At 46.2% G+C, this 19,977-nt stretch overlaps 1 protein-coding gene across 6 annotated transcripts in view; it reads left to right on the forward strand.

Annotated features, from left to right (window-relative positions):
- The first annotated feature begins 1,060 nt into the window (after positions 1-1,060).
- Syx1A (Syntaxin 1A) overlaps positions 1,061-19,977 on the forward strand; it is a 41,434-nt gene continuing 22,517 nt past the window's right edge. Inside the window, exons 1-2 of one of the 6 annotated variants that reach the window (XM_022811083.2) lie at positions 1,061-5,253; positions 6,256-7,335. In XM_022811083.2, the coding sequence (XP_022666818.1) occupies positions 7,303-7,335 (33 nt within the window). In that variant the 5' untranslated portion in view covers positions 1,061-5,253; positions 6,256-7,302. Of the gene's footprint in view, positions 7,336-11,330; positions 11,596-18,456; positions 18,569-19,977 lie in introns of those variants that run through there. The other 5 variants (XM_022811087.2, XM_022811088.2, XM_022811086.2 and 2 more) reach the window with 5 other exon arrangements.

A 19,977-nucleotide genomic window follows, 5' to 3' on the forward strand; every position in this document is an offset into this window, starting at 1 on the left:
GAGGAAACATGTTGAAGGAAAATGAATGAATGAAAAGACGGTTCGAACGATAAATGAGCTCTAACTCTAGATAAATACTATATGGTCTTTTTACAGCTGTGTTTACCATTTGCGTATAGATTTGTGTGCATTCATAGATTATTTGTGAAACCTCTCTGACAATAAGAACTCATTTTTAGCTACATTTTTTTTATATACATGTTGAAATTCACAGCGTCGTGTCAACTTTGTATGATGCTGTCTCGATGCATTCGACAAATCCCTACTCGGTTTGGGCGAATCATTTTGAAAGATAAAATATGTTCCTTTGTTTGTTCCTGTTTTAAAAGAATCTCTAAGTTTTGCGCATCTCCGAACCACTACCACCATAAAAAGATCGAAATGTCGGCCATACTTATTTATATAAACGTGTGAGAGAACCATATGGAGACCAACTAATGGCAAGACCCTTGTTACTTTGAAGGGTAACCCTTCATTGTTCTGTTACAGAGTAAATCAGATGCATGATACAAGTCTTACATTGCCCAATCACGTAGACACTGTAAAGAACAAAACGAAAAGAGAGGAGAATAATAACACAAATAAATATGTAAGGTAGTGAAATCATTAAGAAAAAAAGATCAGGATCGTTTGAACTTCGGCACTTCCAATTCCAAAATAACTGAGTTCTTACTGTCTTAGCTGTATCAGCTGTGTGTACTAATCGTACTCGCGAGTCCTTAGTATTTTTGCTGCTATTCGCCTACTACTAATTTTTAATTGAGTTTGTGTGTAATGTGACAATGACAGAAACCAATGGTTTGTCACGCCTTTATGGATGAGGACGTTACATGGAGACGCGGCAGCGGTTACCGTAACGTTCCTATCATTCATAATATTGCGCTTTTTTTTTTATTGTTTTTATCACTACCGTTGTTTAACTGTTGTTGACTACCGTGGCGTGACTGAACTGACCACTAGTGGGGTTTGTGTGTGCTACCATTATAATTTGCTGCACATAATAATGTCCGTAGTGGTAGTTTATCAGGAGGCTCGCTTGAGGTAACGTACCCTTGTTTCACTCCAGTTCTCCACGGTTTGTCCATGCTGACGTCATGCCACTGCGACCGTATGACGTCATCTGTGTAGGCCTGCTAGAATCGACTCCGGTATCAAAAGTCTTAGCAGAATCGGTATAAAGAGTTAGCAACGCTATTTCAAGTAACCCGCCTCCGAGGCGGGCGGAAACTCAAACCCCCGAGGATATCATTAGCTATGTGCGAGGAATGTGTGCTTGTGTTATTGCAAGCGACGTTCATACCTTCGCGTAATGCGTGTATGGAGAAGAAGCGTTTATCAACCCTCTCTCAAAGAGAATAAGCATAGATGACACTCGAAAAGCGAAAATTGTTTGCTTATCGCCTGCTGCTGCCGACCTAACCGTGCTTCATGCTGCGGGAGCTATGCCAGCGCCACCAGCAGCAGACGGCAGCAACGTTTAGGCGGTCTGCCGGGTAGTGGATGGATAGGCGAACGGACAGACGGGCGACTACTGCTCCTGTAAACCCGTAGAGTTAGCGGCGGAAGCGGCCAGCGGTTGCGGTAACAGCAGCAGGCGGGCGCGGCAACACCGCCATGACCACCCTAACCCCACCATTACCACAGACGAATGCTCTCTCTTGCTGGTTCTCTCTCTCTCTCTCTCTCTCTTGCGCGCGCGCTTTGATGCTCTGGATTTCTCGTATCCGGCGCGCACTCTGTTCCTCGTCCTGCCACTTTGTCCGGGCGACAGCCGCACGTTGGGCAATTGGTGCTATGTTAGCTATTGCCGCCGCTGTTTTAACCGATCTTCACGCACTCGAAATCCCATCAGCCATATGCATGCTCAGGTGTCGGCAAACTAAAACCACCAAACGTTTGAGGTTGCAACAGTTTTCGCAGCATCGGTTGAAAAAGAGGTAGCCGATCGTTCGCGCGCGCAGCATTTTTTCCCGTAAAAAACATTCGAGCTCTTTTGAAGTCGCTGGCAGTTCTTCTATTGTTTTTCCTTCCCTGGACGTCTCCTACGGCAACGTTATAAGGACGATATGGTGCTCGTAAGAAGACCTGCGCAGATTTCCCGCATTTCTCTCGTCTGCGAAACAATATTTGTACGGGTTAAATAAGAGGAAAACATGTACTCACTTATATACAATAACGATCGTATGACAGTTACAATCGGTTTGTCTAAGAGTGGAACCGACTTGGATTCAGTCCAAAACGAAGTGCGCGCTCAATTTCAGATTCACTTTCTTGCCATCTTCAGTCTACCAGGCAGGCATTTACTAAGGGTGTGTCAGACCTCCCTCGTTCGGAAGCTAGCACGAAGGCGTGATGGTGCGCCTACTGACGGCGGCAGGGGTGGCGGCGGCCGCTGCGCCGTTTTTCCCACCCCTGTCGCTACCGCTAACGCGGACCACGAGCAACCGTCATTTGGCGCAGTCGGCGCACTTTTGTCTACGGCAGAAGTATGGGAGGAATCTGCAAAAGCAACCTTGCTAGCATTAATCAGTGCAGCAGCGGTGGAGATCGTCAGTATTTGCTAATAATAGTAGCCGGCAAACGTGGCAGATGTACAGTACAGCTGATCGTAGAAATTTAATAGCTGATTGTACCCATTTTCTGCTATTATCGATGCCATTGTTGTCTGCTGTTACCTCTGTCTCTGATTGTTGTTGTTGCGCTGTTCTCTGGTCACGACGCTCGCTCGGATACTTAGCACTTCAGTCTGGCCGCAACAGCCGCTTCTTGATCCCTCGACGAACGCTGGGAGGCTCCTATCGCTGGTGATAAAAGGATGTTGGCATCGTTAGCGTATTACTGCTGTACCATTCTCTAGCCGGTCGTGCCAGTTATAATAGAGGCGAACAGTGGGAATGAAAATGAGACCAACATAAGCAACGCCGACAGGGCAGTCGTGGCTGTGGTCTGTTCCTCTTGGCGGGCTTTCAGAGACCGTCGCGACACTTCGAGAGACTCAGATCCGGTCGACATCCAGCGCCTGACGTAGGGTTATCGGCCTGCTGCTTTCCGACGACAGACCAACGTCGGAGTAGGCGAAGCGTCACTAGGGGGCGCCACAGTCTCGTCGTTGACGATAGTTGTGGCCGGCGGCCGATCAATAGCCTGCTCTGCTTCCATCATCCACCGCTACTGCTGCTGCTGCTGCTGCCGCTGCCGCTGCTGCTACTACTACTACTAATGCTGCTGTAGAAGGCGGCTGCTGCTGCTACACAGAGTGTGCCTGCCTTCCTTCCTATCAGGCTTCTGTCGAGCGCCGCCAGCAGCGCGTTAGTGAGTGAGCCAACAGCAGTGGCCTGTCTGACTAGCTCCTGCAACCAACCGAGTCCTTTTGCCTTGCTTTCTTCTACCACTTGCTCGGCCTGAGATAGGAGGCCGCTAACGAGAAGAACATCCTCGGACGACGGACGCACGGTGGAGTGTAGTCGCGCTGTGGTCGTGTGCTGGCGGGACGTCAGACGACGACGGCACCAAGACAGAGTACGGAACACGGCTGCAGCGGATGGAACGAAAGATTTGTTGTAAAATAATAAAAGAATAGCGGCAGAAGCAGCAGCTCAAGCAGCAGCAGCAGGAGCAAAAGGCGCAGCGCAAGGAATAGGAGAAGCAGTAGAAGGACTAGCAAGCGCTGCACGCAGTGGAATTGTGACGGAGTGCAAGAGTGAACTGTGTGATCTGTGTGACTGTCCTAACTGGTGGCCTGTGGACGAGCGCTGGCTGCCTGCAGGTAGCTGCTGCTGCCAGCCGAGAAGCAAACCACCTACCCACCTATCCAGCAATAGCAGAAGCAGGCTCCTGACCTGCGCTGGACTAGTCTAGCGCAATTGACTGCTTTTAACACGCCCGATTACTGCTGCTGCTGCGGCTGGTCGCTAATCGCATCGTCTGGAACGAAGCTGGACGGACCGGGGTCCACGACAGATATCTCTGCAGCCACTTTTACGGACAACAACGGCAGCAGCAGCAGCAGTAGCAACAACAACAAGCATTAAACAGGCGGCAGCAGCAGCCGCAGCCGCTGCCGGACAGAAGGCAAACGGCAGACAACATTTGCGAGTGGCATTCACCCGGACAGAAGCGACGATAGCAGTAGAGCGCATATTCTGGCCGACAAGCATTGCCAAGTACGACAGAGCTTGTGGCCTTAGTTGAGGTACTCCAGTGGTGGACAGCGAGCGATCGTGCTACCTGCGGTCGAAATAGCATCAGCAAAAGTAATAACAGCGACAGTTACGTTAACAAAAACAGTAGCACTTCTGGCTAACGTTACCTAATGGTACCGAACAGAAACGAACGTTATCAGTAACCGTGAACAGCCACTACGTCAATAGATTGTCTGGTCTTGTTGAAAATAAAGCGAGTGATGATAATGGTTTGGGTGAGGTGAAGAAACTGCTAAAGGCGACGGTACCGAACGGAGCTCGCTAGAGGCGTCGTACCCCCTCATAGTGCTGCCGGTTGTAGTGGGGCAATTGACGACAAGAACTGCGTGGAGAACAGTCACTGCGTTTGGGTTTACCGAGTCTATCCACGTAACGGTAGCAGCAATAGTGGAACGCGAATAGAAATCTACGGTACAATACATCGCGCGAAGACTGATGAGACCCATTATAGGGTAGTTGTAAGAGAGTGATTGTCACCATTAAAAATAATAGCAAGAAAGATACCGGCGAAGACCACATTGTGTTTAAGTGTATTTGTTTGATCGGCCCCCCTCCTCTCCTCCCCATTTACTTGCCTGCCGCTAGACTCGGCTCGAAAAGCACCAAATCGCTCAGGCGACACGGGCAGAGAAAGATTGAGAAAACGAAAGAGCGAGAGATTCGTTAGTCAACTGGTTAACAATTGACCAGCAGACTGATCTAATACGGGTATAATCAGCCATCATACCGTCGATACGGGGTAGCGCCCCAGCGTGCAGTAAAAAATTAATGAGGTTGTGTGTGATAATCAGTAGCGTCATGGTAATAGTGGTGCAAAAAAATCAGCTCTGCGGTAGCAGGATAACAGGATACTAGTCGAAAGCATCAGTAACGGATTGTGTGTGCAACTTTGGGCAAATGTTCTCTCAGACGAGGTGCTGCTGTGTGCGCTCCGTGTGTAGAAATAGCGGGTGGTAAAACCCGTGTCGTTACTGGCTAATTGCGAAAGCCTATTAGGTGTATCTGTGTGCCAGGGAAAGGTGGCAGTGGTCAGGCTTTTCAATTCATTCAGGTTAGTTAGAGTAACTGGCGTAACGTAAAGTCTATTTTATGAAGTTGTTTGAGGCGCTGAAAGCCATACAGACACTATTGACAAAGATCAGGTGGCCTCTTAACAAAGTAGTTGATTCGCTGGCGGTTGGGACTCACTTCCGGTTAAGTTATCCTATTACGCTGTGTCGCTGTTCCCGTTCTTATGGGTACCAACAGGTACAGACAGCACCTGTTAAAAACTGAAAGCCAGGGCTAATCTGAAGCTGTTTCTGTCAGAGTACCCGCGGAGGCGTAGGTGCGCGTACACCTGTAATACTGAGTGTATATACGCTCATAGTAAAGTCAAAAGGAGGAGCCAGTTAAAACCGTTGCAGGGCAGGAAGTTCGGCGTCAACAACAACAGCCGAGCGAATCAGAGGCAATTGCTCGCTCGCTAATCACAGCGCCAGCCAGGACCTTGATCGGTCGATAGGGGCTCTAGCTATCGGAGCAGGTCCGTTTGGCTGTTTCGTGTGCCCGTTGATTGCTGTTAATGTTTGTTGATTGACGCGAGTACCGCAGTTGACGTCGGGGAAGATAAGCACGAAGCGCACTGCATTGCTGCAGTCCTACTGCGAGGCCCTCCCGTGTGAGTCGCAGTCCCGTCAGCGATTACGCTCTCTTAATCCTTTCGCGCTGGTTATAGCTTCCAGTCTGCCAGAAAGCAAAATAGGTCAGAGCCAATAGGTAGTTCAAGACCCTTTCTGAGCTAAGGTGTTTTTCTTCTTGCGGTTGTTGCGTAACCATGTGGGTGGGTGAATAAACATCCCATCAAGTGAAGGGAAGGAAGGCGTGTGCGCGACGTCGAATTGTACCCACTCAGAAAGTGGGTGAAGAGGGCGCAAAATAGAAGAGTACCAACCCGATCACTACCAATTGTTATCAAAATACTTTACATCTCCTATAGTGGTACACAATTAGCGACGATCACCATTACCGGCTCTAGTCACTCATTGCTAACGTCATTATCATCATTCAACAGTTAGCAGCGTCGCTACCGTCACAACGCCAACCTCAGCAACGGCAGCGAAGGCGAGCTCAGCGCCGGTGAACTCAGCGCCAAAGAGAACCAGCGTCATCTGAAGCCGACTTAGTGGTGATGCAAGGCGAGCTAATGGGCGTTTATTTCTTGATCGGCCTCCACTGCTCCCTGAATCGTAAAGTCGCTGTTGAATTGTTCGCGGCCACCCTTGCGTCGAGCGAACCATCTCGTACTCGCTAGTCGTCAACTGGACCAGCATCAGAAACGTGTACGACCAGGTGGTATTGCGACAGTCCGCCACCTTTTTTTTTAAACCCTGTCGTGCATCACGCAACAATTCGTGTCTCCGTGTGAAAGCTCGCCCTGTGGGTGTGTATAGTTCGTGTATGTGTTCCCCTCTGAGCAACAAAGGGTCCGGTGGAGCTCGTCGTTTGAGTACCGTTACTGCTACGACGACTACGGGTCCTGTGGCGCGAACTGCGGCGCTTGATGCAAGTCTCGCCAAGTACGGCTTGATTTGACGCAACTCAGATCGATATCAAATGAACCCTAACGGCTGGCGCCAACGTATGAGCGTTACGCCTTAGAACGCAACCTCTCTTCTTCCGACGTATGCACGGGAGCAGAAGAATACGGATACACTGGCTGGATAGTTTGGTGGAGCAAACGGTATACTAGTCGCCATATAGCGATCTGACACAAAAGTCCATACATAGAAACGCAAATCTATTCAAGGTATCAAATGCACTGTGGAAATAATCGCCGTTGTTGTTATTGACACGTCAATCAGGCAGATACACAGCGATAACGGCCGTAGCGGAAGCCACAAAATCCGATCCAGGCCGATAACAGCAATAGGAACAACATCCGTCGCTGTTGTAGATCAGTGGCGGTCGCTATAGTTCCCGTGAATATACTCGAAGTGGTTCTACGAAAAGTAGTGGCCGTCACAACCACTACCAAAGTCGGGCGTTGGCCGCAATTTGCATTGACAAGTACACTTTCACCACTTGGAAGCGGAAAAACAACAGAAATTGAAGTACAACCATGACAAAAGATAGGTTGGCCGCTCTGCGGGCGGTAAGTATCTTTTTAGTTCTTGTCTATTCTCTTCTATGTACTAAAAAAGCATACAAATATGTATAGTTATGATTAGCTTTGTCATATTTGTTTTCATTATGGTCTGTTACGTTCGGCGTCAAAGCGTCGTCTAACGACAGGTCCGGCACCTACTTCAGTAAGTGCGAATAACATAAAGATACGATCTTTTCATTTGGGACGTATTATCTATAGTTAGCAGGTATTATCCCGAGTGTAGTTAACGGGCATGATCGCTTCGTATTTCTGGGTTTGCAGCATCCGTAATTATTACTATCTAGTAGACTGTACGAACGGTTCGGTAGTCAGTATGACACAGTAAGCAAAATATAGAACTGGGCAGCGTGTACGACGATGTGCACGTAGCGAGGTATACAACTTACGTTTTTTCGTGTATAGCGAAGGTGCCAAAGAGAAAAAAGCGAGTATGAAACGAGAGCTAATTGAACGATGCTTCTCTTCTCATTGTCACTTTTATGCAAACGGCGCGTACACACGTCTGTTTCCTGCATAAATCCCACTGCAATTTATTGTATTAATTAACCCCGAACGCAACTATGACCGGTGCGATCTCCCGAGCAATGGAATACTCGAGAGGAAAAACGAACGCGATATTCTTGAGGAACTTGGAAAGTAATCGTGAGAGTAGGGAAGCTGTTGTTATTGCCTTGCTGGGATCGGCGGGAATATTGCAATGGGTCTAGTCGAAGCGGCAGAAACTGGCATCAAGCGGCAAAGCGGCGAACGGAGCGAGCCAGATATTGTTCCTTCGCCTGCCGTCCGTCGGTTCAAGTCCGGTCGGAAGAGCTTCACCGTAGGGAGCAAAGGGCTCTGGGGCCAGTTGGGGTCAAGGAAAACTACGGGCGGCAAATCGTCCCGAAAAAAGGAAAGAAGACGGGAACGACTGAATGAACGTGCGGTTGCTTTGTTGTTTGAGAAGGATGTGCTGTCTGGCCCGGTTCACGCTTTGCTTCGTCTGACTGCTTGCCTTGCCACCGATCCTGGATGGCTCCTCTCCGTCATATAATGCTACGCTAGAGCTGTTTTGCAGCAGCTGCCGCAGCGTTCTCGGTGGGTCTTGTGCGCAGGAGAAGGTCCAGCTCAGGTCCAGAACAGGAGACACTCGGGCCACTCAAGTTCATCCAGGCTACCCCATTGTTCCCTGTCGACGCGACGTCGTCCGGCCAGCCAGCCAACGAGCCAAGTCCTGGCGCCTACGCGACTGCGTGCGGGAATACCGGCCTGGTTGGCTGTTTAACTGCTCAGTGGCCGCTTGGCAGAACGGTGACACTCGTCAGTACGAGGGTTAACTGGCAGCACTGCAGGCCTGTGCTGGGTAGCAGTGGGCGCTGTCGTGTGTGTATAGACGCTTTGGATCGTGAAGTCGCGCGAAGCGTTTCCCATTCAGCGAGTGCCAATGGAGGACATATAAAGCAGTAAAGGTGTCGAAGAAAATGGCTGGAAGTTTCCGGGTAAAGTTTAGGGAAAATTGATAGCAATATGGAGGGGTGCCGCGGCAGGATCCGGAGGAAATGGGGCAACAAAGATGTGGGGGAGGGAAATGTGCGAAGCGTTCGTCTCGTCGGTTGTAGTACAAAGCGGACGGTAGGTGATGCTGCGGCAAAACAACGATGGTAGCCACTCCAGTAACGCTCTCACCGACTCCGCTAAAGACATATGGATAAATTGGACGAACTGTGAACGAGCAAAATTATACAGAGGCATAGGCTTGTCTATGACCATTCCTACAGCTGTTACGAAAACCTATATATATATATATATATATATATATATATATATATATATATATATATATATATGCGGGCTAAATGGCCTGTCTGCATACGTTCAAAGCGAACTTTACCCATTAGACTGGAATGACCTGCATTGTTACAGTCTACGATGCTTCAAAAAGTCGAGACGGTTCTAATGTTGTTTGCAGATCGTGTGCCGAAAAGGAATGAAAGAAGTAGAACATGCCCACTAATAGCTAGCTAGACACGCCTTCGTCGCGTCGTCCGTCGTTCAGTAAGATACTTATTAGCTTCTGTTTGCGCGTGTACTGTTTGCTCTGGTACATTCAATTCTGTTACGTGAATTGCTAATGCGCAAGGTTCTCTCCTTAGTTGCTTATCCATAACTATGCGCCATTATAGGACTGTGAGAACGTTTGACTTTGTACAGGAGGAACTTAAAGGTGTTGCCATAATCTATTGTGTAGACAGTGACGATTAAAGACAAATGGATACAAGAACCATATGTAGCAGCATACAGTCGTAAGAGTACTGCAGTTGATTACCTTCGACGGCATCATTTAAGTTGAGTAATTAATGCTAGCCAACTCAAGGGTGCCGACACAACAATAGTCCTTATATTGTCTGTTTCTGTGCGTGTATATGTTCGTCCGCTTCTTTATCGGCAAGGCGTTCGATGATCTGGCATGCGGACAAGTCATGACAGGGGCAATCTGGTCGAGATCAAGCCGATCAGGGAAAGATGGTCAGTCTGACCAACCCAATGGGATGGTTCGCTGTGTTGAACAGTGGCTGTGTGTTCTGGGGTTCTTATCATGCTTGGTACGAGTGGTAACGGCGTACGAGCGAGTCATGTGTCGCGGTATCGCAGTTGTGTGTGATGGCCAGCGGATTGAAGCAAAACACTACGAGCAAACATAGGCATACACAAGTGTTGGGACAGCCCTGGGTAGGCGTTCATCATCATTAGATCTTGTCCGCGCAAGTCGAAACGGGTTTGGTTTGTATCTAGAATGGCAGTATGGACGTGTTGCAATTGTATCGAAATGCGTGTTTTTCTTTTGTCCATTTGGCTATGTTATTGTTTTTCACTGGTGTCTATTGGCTGATGTCGATACCCTTGCTATATGCCGTCGATGAAAGCACAACCATAATAATGCTTGGCTATAGTGGAAACGAATCAACGAAACGGAGGCGGGAGGCATTCATTGATAAAAACATTTACTCAGTAGACCATCTATAGCGGGATTAACTTCGTTTGAACGCAAAACAAGGTTGCGCTTAGTGATCGTCACTGGAGTTATTGGCTTCGCTACCAGTAACCTCTTTCATTTTTAGCTAGGAAAAAATCTTTTTTTCTTTCCTTTTTTATTTGCAATAGAATTTTTTTGTCCCACATTTCTATTCAAGCTCTACCGCACTCAATACCGTAGTCTGACTCAGTGGTTCTCTTCCACTACGGCGATACGGCTGATTAAAGCCGTCATCAATGTTACTACATGATAACCCATCATGCGTCTAGCCGTAATCGTACGTTGTGGTACTACTTCACAGTAACAACACCACTTTTTCGGCGGTTTCAACCTGTTTAGTGATTGTCATTGCCATACTTGCACGATGTTGAAAATAATGCTGGTAGCTGACAGCATCACCGGGCTAATTTGACTGACCATATCCGACTACAGTATTGAGAGTCGCGCTTGCCGCTCATTATCGACACTCGTACGAATCCGCGAACCCAATGCCCCATCAGCATAAGCACCAAGCACAAACGTTGCTTTTTTCACCGCTGCAGCCATTGCCGCCAGGATCGTTTGTGACTAGATTACATCAGCTTACATATGTTCTTCCTGTTCCGTCTGTGCGACGCATTCAGATTCTGCTGTATAAGTCGCACAATGAAAGGCGCTCTTTGAAAGGTTAGCGAACAGCGATTGCCAGCGGGGCCGCCAAGTATAGCCGTCGATAGTCGGCAAGTAGGGGGCTCTCCTTGAGCCATCTCGGCGGCAGCAGCAGCAGCAGCAGCAGAAATAACGGCTATGCAGTGACAACGCCTCAGTCATCGATGATCGACCTCTGTTTTTAAGTCCGCTGTAATTGCCGTCGCCGCCGCTGCTGGTGCTGCTATTGCGGAAACGATAACCCGTTGTCCTTGGACGTGTTTCCATCTCTCAGTTTTACCTTCTTCTCCAGCTATTTGTTTGTTTGTTTGTTTGCTCGCGTGATCGCCCTTTCCGAATGTACAAAGCCCAGCACCGTCATACGTACTAGCGTCAGTAACATCAGCATGAACAGTGGTGCCGTCATAATGTCGCAGGCAGACCGCTATGAGCCTCCACCGAAAGCAATCGCGTGCGGTGATAATGTTCACGGTGATCGAAGCGAACAAGCATCCGATTTGGAGCGGCTTTACTGGCGTAGTAGGAGATCTTCGAATAAAGCCAGCCGACGACGATGAAGCATGCCAGCTCTGAGCTTTCAGACGACCGTACGTGTGTGTTGTCGAACTAGTAGTTATCAATTTTGCTATAAATACTCCTCGAATATCCATAATCATATTATACAGCAGCTACAGGGTCACTGACGCCAACGTGGCATCGCGTACCAATCCATATAATACTCTATCACTGATATTATCGTGATCCTGACCACTGCCTTTACCAGTATCAATACTATCGTTACAATTATCGCTATCACTGAACCTGAGCAGTATTTTCAGGCCCACAAGGTCCTTGTTTTTATCGCTTCACTTCAATATTATTTTTAGCCTTGTTGTTACACATTCGTCTATTACTCGTCGTTCATTCGTTCAGCCACTGATTTTTTCGGTCTCGAATTTCCCATTTCTTTCTTCCCAGTCTCTCTTTCTAACGTTCTTCGTTGTATGGGCCATACGCAGCGTTGTAAGCGCCGTCTTCTTTAGCTCACGCCGCCCCCGGGCATTTAGATTGCACCGGTGCGGCCACGGCGGCGTGGGCGGTGGCTGAGCACCCGCAGCGGCCCTAGCGGCAACGACTGCGATAGTCGCAGGGGTTACTCTGCTGTTTTTTTTACTGCCGATTGTATGTTGCTTTATCTCCGTTTCTACAGCAGCAGTTGCAATAGGCGACGCCACTTCTCCGCTTCTCTACTTCGTACGCTTGTTCTCCTTTGACCGTTGGCTGTCAACGATCCGAACTTAATCGTTTCATTGCCGGACCGCGTAGAAGCGGCAGCCACTCGACTTTGCCGCTCACCAGTTTCCTATACGCCATCTGCAGCATTCAATTGCGGTCTGGCGCGATCCGCTTATTAACGTTGGTTGAATCTAGCGAGCTAAAAAAAGAACATCAGTCATTCGCGATCAGCGCACGACCGGATAGAAGAAGCGGGCCCCTACTATTGCTACTGATTGGTGTTGCACATTTCAGAATATCTATGTAACCGTACCGTATGAGCGATGCTCAGGACGCTGGCCTGCGCACACTCCTGATCCTCTTTAACTCCTCCTCAACCTCTTGCTTAATCTGAGCTCCGGATGTGTTGATTGTCCGTTATGCGTCGGATATTACGTCATCGACATTACACTCGCAACCGTGTTAATGGCGGTCCTACATTGGCTTCAGAAGTTGCAAGTTGACAGTGTTGTGTCGTCGCAGACTGCGTTTCATCAATAGCCCTTTTGTGTACATTCCTTATTCTTCCTTATTCCTTAAGTAGCAGAAGCCATGAGCCATCATGACCCGTTACATGTTCCGCCTATCCTTGGGTTTGATTCAGCTGGCAGAAACTAATACCTGTTATAGTGTGGTGTAGTGGTGTTCTGGACTTACAGGTTGAATTCGGTATGTTCCAGTTAGGGCACTACCAACGAGAGGTTTCCAAATCAAACAGACTACATAAGCGTACTAACACGCTTGCTATCGGTCTGTCGTTAATATTATCAATTTGTTGTAAAAATAATGGTCCCTGTGCTTTGTTCGCGAATGGAACCCAAACTTTGAACCTTGTCATAACGCAGCGTAATGTTCTTAAATGAATAGAAGCTGTAAAATAAATTCCATGAAGCAAGCAGATCAGCTAAATACCGTAGCTTTTTCTCCTCTCACTCTCTGATAGTCGTTTGAGAGCAATGACGCTATTTTAGAAGCGTATCCTCTATTCGAAGTGCTTGCCGGTTCAGTCTTCGTCCAAATCAGAACAAATTCAAAATGAATATTAATTACATTTTTCCCCTCTGTCAATTTTGTAAAAGTAATTTTGTTTTAGGTACTAAAATCTACCAGATTAATGTTGATCTATAGCTGTACAAAGGAAAAATCTAGCCAAATCCAAAATGCTTTTTGCATTATGCAGATATGATATAAGAATTAAACTTGTGTAGGATACTTATGAAAGAGGTGAAATACGGGGTATATTTAGCGGATTTACCAATTGAGAAGGATACTTGTCTAACTCAGTATCCTAACGATCTCATACAAACCTCAAACTTTTGTTGTAAGTACAAAGAAGTGTTTGCAGATATTTTAATCCGTTAGAATTGATATATATATACATATATATTGAGGTCGGTGAGTGGCACTTAATCGGTAGGACTGGCGGGCGCCATTAAATAACGAAGTCTGAGTACCACGCTGACGAGGTCATTAGTAAACGTATCTTTTAAGTAGGGAAATGTGTTTAATAAAATTCGCTCACAAGAAGATACCAAAGTTTATTTCTTTTAACATTTGCTGTATGTGATATGATTTGACAAAACAGTAATAGCTTTATCTTTTGTGCCGCTCGAATCGGCAAAGCAGTAGTAGTGATTCTGGGAGACTGTGATGAAGGCCACAGTTATCAGCTTAGTTTTTAACTGCCGAATATTTTTCCCAGTTATTTGGATAACCGACGCCATTCGAAGCGTCATTGTTGACGCTGCATTTCCCGTGCGATCGTTAACGTCACTTCTCAATGAACTCTGAGATCAGTAGCAAAATACTGATGCACCGCGAGACGACGCCTGCAAAGGAACAGCTAGCGGTGGCGCCCATCGGTACCGTCTAGGTGGACTGATTAATCAATCGCTAGCGCCCACGCTTAATTCACCTAGACTGCTATAAACCATGAAGGCGGTAATGGGCACCACACAAATCTATAAAGAACACAGCCACACAGTCATGTACACAGAGTATTTTTTCTTCAGTGCCGTCTGTCGTCCCACGTCTCATCACTATGAAGACGTCTCTTAAGCAGTGTCTTTCCTCTAACCGAACTCTGAGGGGAGTGAAGGCATGTTGGCCAGGGGACTATAGGGGTGCAGTCACAAAAGCGGGTCGCACGCAATGTCGCCATCAGTAGAACGCACATATCGTACACACATAGAAAAAAAGAAAAAGCGCACAAGTCTAACTATAACAGGTATATCAGGGAAACGAAACGTTTAAAGTAAGACTGAGACACTATGCGTCCGCTAAGGACAGCAACAGAGCGTCGACCTAGCGCGACTAATCTTGCCCTGTAGAGTATTTACGAACTGAGTCAATGTCACAGTTTAGGGCTTTTATTAAGGCTCAAACAGAGCCAATGTCGGCTGACGTTCGTCAACAAATCTCGCCAGCGGAAGCAATGTAACTGGCTGGCTGTCTCGTCGTGGCTGATAGTACAGCGCCACTTCCTTTCCGGTGACGTTTCTGCACTACAATCGAGTTTAATTTATTATTATTATTATCAATTTTTCTTCGTTAATAGCCCATACTGGTGAATTTATCCAAGTAAGATACTATAGCAATACTGTTGTCTATCAGTACTAGTAATTCAAGGCTGTAATGCTGCACACTGATGTAACTTTATGGATTGAAATCATTCAACGGAGCATGATGTCAATAAGACTTGAAATGTATTTCCTTCCATAATATTGTAGACCTTGTCAACTTTTTCCACAATGTGGTACAGCGATTAAGCGGCCAAATGCTCAGGTCAGAAGTAAGCCTAATTGTGGCCCAAGAGCATGGGAGGAGGGAGCATAGCCGGTGCGTTCAGTCGTATCTCTTCAGTGGAGCAGTTGCATGAACCCGTTTTTCCTCGAACCGTTATTAAGATTACCATTTTAGTACTGGCTTTCAATTACTCTGTCATTAACCCTGGCCAGAAACGCGAACCCCCGACCCCCTGCTTCCTGTTTCAACGATTTTTTCCATGCAAGCGACACAATATCCGTGCATCGATGATGTTTAGATAGCGAATTTAAATCTCCATTATTGCATTTGGAATATCTGTTGTTTTTATTTAGCGCTATTGAAACTTAGACATGTGGCCACAGTCTTCGCTTCACTTTGGTGCTCGCAGCGTAGTTGCTTTTCGTGTAATCAACGGTCAGCTTGGTGTTGTTCTGCCGCTGAGTCGGTATATAGGCAACGCAAGGCCTTTAAAAGACGCTTACGCACAAAATAGGCCTGACGTTAGTATATCTAGCATACGTACCGCGTTACATTACGGCGCCTGTCATCGACCCTAGTCAGTGGGTTACGCCTATTTACGCAGTAATTGCCCGTCAAGCTGTAGCTGCTTCTGCTTCATGCTAAAGAGAGAATTTACGTCATGAGGCCGCCGATAGCTCCGCGCAGGGACGTCATTCCGTCTACGTGTAATCACTCAGTTCTGTTAGTATTCTATAACAACTTCATTTACTGGCCTCTTGCCGAAACCAGGAAGGTTCTCCGAATCGTTATCCAGTTTATTTCAGTGGATAAAAAGAAGGCGTTCGACTTATAGATGGCCAAACATGATATAATACTACAAGATCTCAGGTGGTAACCCCGAGCTGTCAGCGATCCCTGTAGATAATCACATACCACGTAGTCAATTGTAGTTCAAATGTGGCCGGTCAACTAAGTTGGATTGTTCAAGTGCGTCTTTACTTTGAAAAAGCAGTTTTTACAGCCTTTTACTTATACGTACAATTTAATTCGCATTCAGTAGTAAACGCGACCTTGACGTCTATATTTTTGGCCAGCTTTTGAACTTTGCTATATATATTATAAACGGCAGCGTGGGGAATGCTGAGAACAATTGTAAACTCACAATACCAGTCAATTGAAAATCTATCATACTATAGTAAGGAGGCTAACTATATCAATCGTAATTGCGCTCGTATAGCTGGTATTAGGCCTCACACGAATAGTTTTGTTCATTTTTAGATCCGCTAAAATTGCCGGTTTTTTTACGAGGCACATTGTCTCTCATACATTTACTACGTAGCCACAGACTTTATCCTGCTTATGTTTATGTACGTTAGGCCTCGAGCAACGTAGCTACGCCTCTACTACCCTATAAACAAATCTGTTTCACCTGTGGAACTGGACAGCCCTGAAGCTTTTTTTTTTTTTAAGAGTTACGCATGGGGCGGTTCCTAACCCTAACTACTATGGCCGAAAGTTTGGGTTCATGTTTCAAAATACTGATAACCTTTTCACACGTTTTCGTCGTAACAGAACAACAAACGCTGAGACCGTTTATTTAGCGTATAGCGGGTTCGGTCCATTAAAGGTATGCCAACGTGTCACGAACTGTGTGCCCTTCAAACAGTAGATTACATATTATGTACGCAGACCAGCAGGAATAACGATAGTAATAATAGTTCAGCCGTTTGCAAGCATTAATACATGCACACACAGCCGATATGTACACACAGTCGGATAGTCTTTACGGTTTCCATCTTGAGTAAATTTCACGCGCAAGCTCTCGAACACACACCGGTCGCCTGCGATCAGGCACGATCAGATCGTTCTGATTCTTGATGTAATCATTGGTTCTAGTCCCCTGGAAAAGGGTACCACTTATAGAGGGAACTAGGGTTGGAAATACAGCCTTACAACGTCATATACGATTTACATTTTGAATGGGAAAAACTATGCTTCGGCTATGACGGGTAAGGGTTACAGTTGGTTGCTACCGCCTGCTGAGGTTGAAGAGGTCGAACAGTGGAAACGAGTAGCGGCCGCACCGCAGCGATGGCAACGGCTGCGCACGTTATAGAAAACCGTTCTACCCGATAGACACAATGGAGGTGGAATCTATGGGCGCCTGATCCGCTTTGCCTCTGCGATGGTTGTATGCGGCAGTCAATAGATTCCCTTCGGGCCCTTCACGGCCTGTATATGTATAGGGTAGAAGAGCTCAGGGCTAGATTGCACTATGGCTGTGCCAAAAAAGGACTCTGCTCAAGTTCACTGGACGAAGATGTCGCGGCGACGTTAGCTGGTTTCGATGGCAACTGTTTCGTGGTCCATCGAGAGGATAATGAACGGTGCGCAATTTTATTTTCTCTAAATTCAAATCGTGCGCTCTGGGTTCTGCGTTCCGCGCTCAACGTCTTGAAGCTAGAGGAGATTCTGATCCTAAAAAGGAAGAGCGATCCGGAACATATTGTGAAAGAAAAAAAAAAAAGAGAAAGATGATCATGTTATACGTTAGATCTCAATAGCTGTGGCACTCGGGAATGCCAGAAACTCGGGTAACGCGATAAGGAGGCGGCGCCGATCGTGGCCGTCGGTAAGCGCAAGGCAAAGTTCGAATATATAAAATTAGAATACTCCAATTGGGGTAAAAAGCGGAAGCGAGTGTCAGCCAGAAGCACCTAAATACGCTTTGGGCTAAGTGCGTGCAGGAAATTTCGTGTATTTGTATGAATCATACGCTACATCTCCGAGATAAAGCTTTATGTTGGAAACAGCGACAGTTTCTTATGACAAAAAAAAAAATGCATTTTATTCGTTCGGTCCGAAGAAATTCCGCGGTCAGAAGAAATAACCAACACTTAAAAGCTGGGCGTTACTCTATTTTATAGGGAAGTGTAAAACACTCACTCTAACTAGGTTATGAGCCTGAAATGTAGATGTACATATATTCCCATGTGCATACGGAGTCGTAGACTTGTCGATTTTTTTGCAGCTATGCTCACGGGTGTCCATTTCAACGTTAGGGCTAATGGGCGCCTATACTGTCACTATCTCATCAAAGGACAAACGGCTCCATTCACTCCACAATCTAACTACGAAACTATCGTACACATATAAATATAAATAATATATATACATATAAACATTCTAATAATATAATAATATATAAACATATAAACATAATATATCGACGGCTGTCTGTAAACGGTAGATTTGCTTAGCTCTAATAAGGGTCGTTCCAATGCTATAGTTCTTCCATCGGCGGTCGTATTGTACCCTTTAAAAAATCATCACTTTGTAAATACTTACTTTTGATAATCAGCGTTCATTATGTGCTAACGTACTAAATGAAGTTCAACTTTCCACAATTGGCGGTTAGCCACTTTGCACAATTATGGAATCCGTTCGTTTCTCACAAAATTTTCTAGTTGCTGTCTACTTGTTCGCAGCCGCGATCGAAGGCCATCGAAGACTCCGAAAAATCAAGGACATGGCAATACGGCTGGCCGTATAACTGTAAACAGATAACATCATTTGTTGGTAATTATTATTTTCATGTTTTGTTTGCGATCACAGTACCTGAAATAGGTATACATCTAAAGTGTTTTTTTTTTCTAATTACACTTAGAGAAACTGTTTTGACAATTTAAGTTTAACTTTTGATACATTACCCCCGCCCCCCCAACCCTTATTTCGTGTATCTAGAAAGGTTCGTAAGCGTCAGGTTGGTTGCTATCGCTCTCTGTTCAGGATTAGTCATCAGTTGTCGCTTTTTTTTGCCGTGTCACAGAACCGCTCTTAGATCAAGAAGCGGACTGTCTTCACAACGGCGACGATCGCATATTCATTTATAACAGAACGGAGCGCCTGTAAGGCAACGGCAAGTGCCTAAGGCTATACGAAAGCTGACGCCAGCCCCTATCCATTGAGCACTCCTACACGTTTATTAAATTGAGAGCAAAGCAGCGACGATTTGATTTCGACATTGTCGCCTATAACGCGCACGGTTCTATTTCCACATGAGCACCGCTAGCAGCGGCGGCGGCGGCGACGACTCGTAAGAACGTCTCGATTTATAGCCAACTCCACAAGTTTGCACGTGCAAAACAGTTATTCCTTACTTAAATATTTAACTTACGCGGACGGAATTGTTATAAAGCGGGAACATGATTCATGTGAGGTCAAATGACCAGCCGAACTCTGCCAAACATAATGCCAAGGCTCAAAAAATACCACGTAAAAAAAGTGCAGCGTATGAAAATCCACGTCCATGCAAGTGAGGCAGTTTTTTAGGTACTAGTTGAGGATTTGTTTAAATGAGCATCTAGATATAAAGGTTAGGTATCTCTCAAAACTGGTTTTTCGGACCGATTTTTCCCATTTAACACGAGGGAGAGAAGCTAGTTGATTGTCTAGTATCGCTATTGCTGTTAGTTTCTAGCAGTGATTCTACTGCTGTTTTTTTTCTGCGAATGAGTAAAACCTTGGTAAAAAGATGGAACTAGCGTATTTGAATTATTAAACCAAGCTAAACAATTACTGAGAGGGTAGAATTGAATCCAATTGGTAACTGACCAACTACCGTAAGCGTCACCCACTTAGAACCGTAATTAGTAATAGGTTACCGGAAGCAGAAAAACAGGAGCACTGCAATGATGAAGGCAGGGTGAAAGGCCTGAAAAGGGACTGTATCGCATTGAAGATTATATTCAGACGGAGCAAGCTTGATTAAATCGGTTGGGAGAACGGAACGGAATAACGTCAGGTAGCGCTTAATACGGCTGCATAGTGCACAGCGTCTGAATAAAAATGTATACATATTTGGAACTGGGTGGGTGCCTGGTCCAATCAGCTAGCACAGAGATCTAACGGCGACAGATACTCAGTCCGCATACTAGCAATATTAGTATCCGGATTATCTAATAAGTTAATTGAAAATTACACGCACA

This window comes from Varroa destructor, unplaced genomic scaffold (genome assembly GCF_002443255.2).
Source record: "Varroa destructor unplaced genomic scaffold, Vdes_3.0 BEIS01000006.1, whole genome shotgun sequence".
Lineage (NCBI taxonomy): Eukaryota > Metazoa > Arthropoda > Arachnida > Mesostigmata > Varroidae > Varroa > Varroa destructor.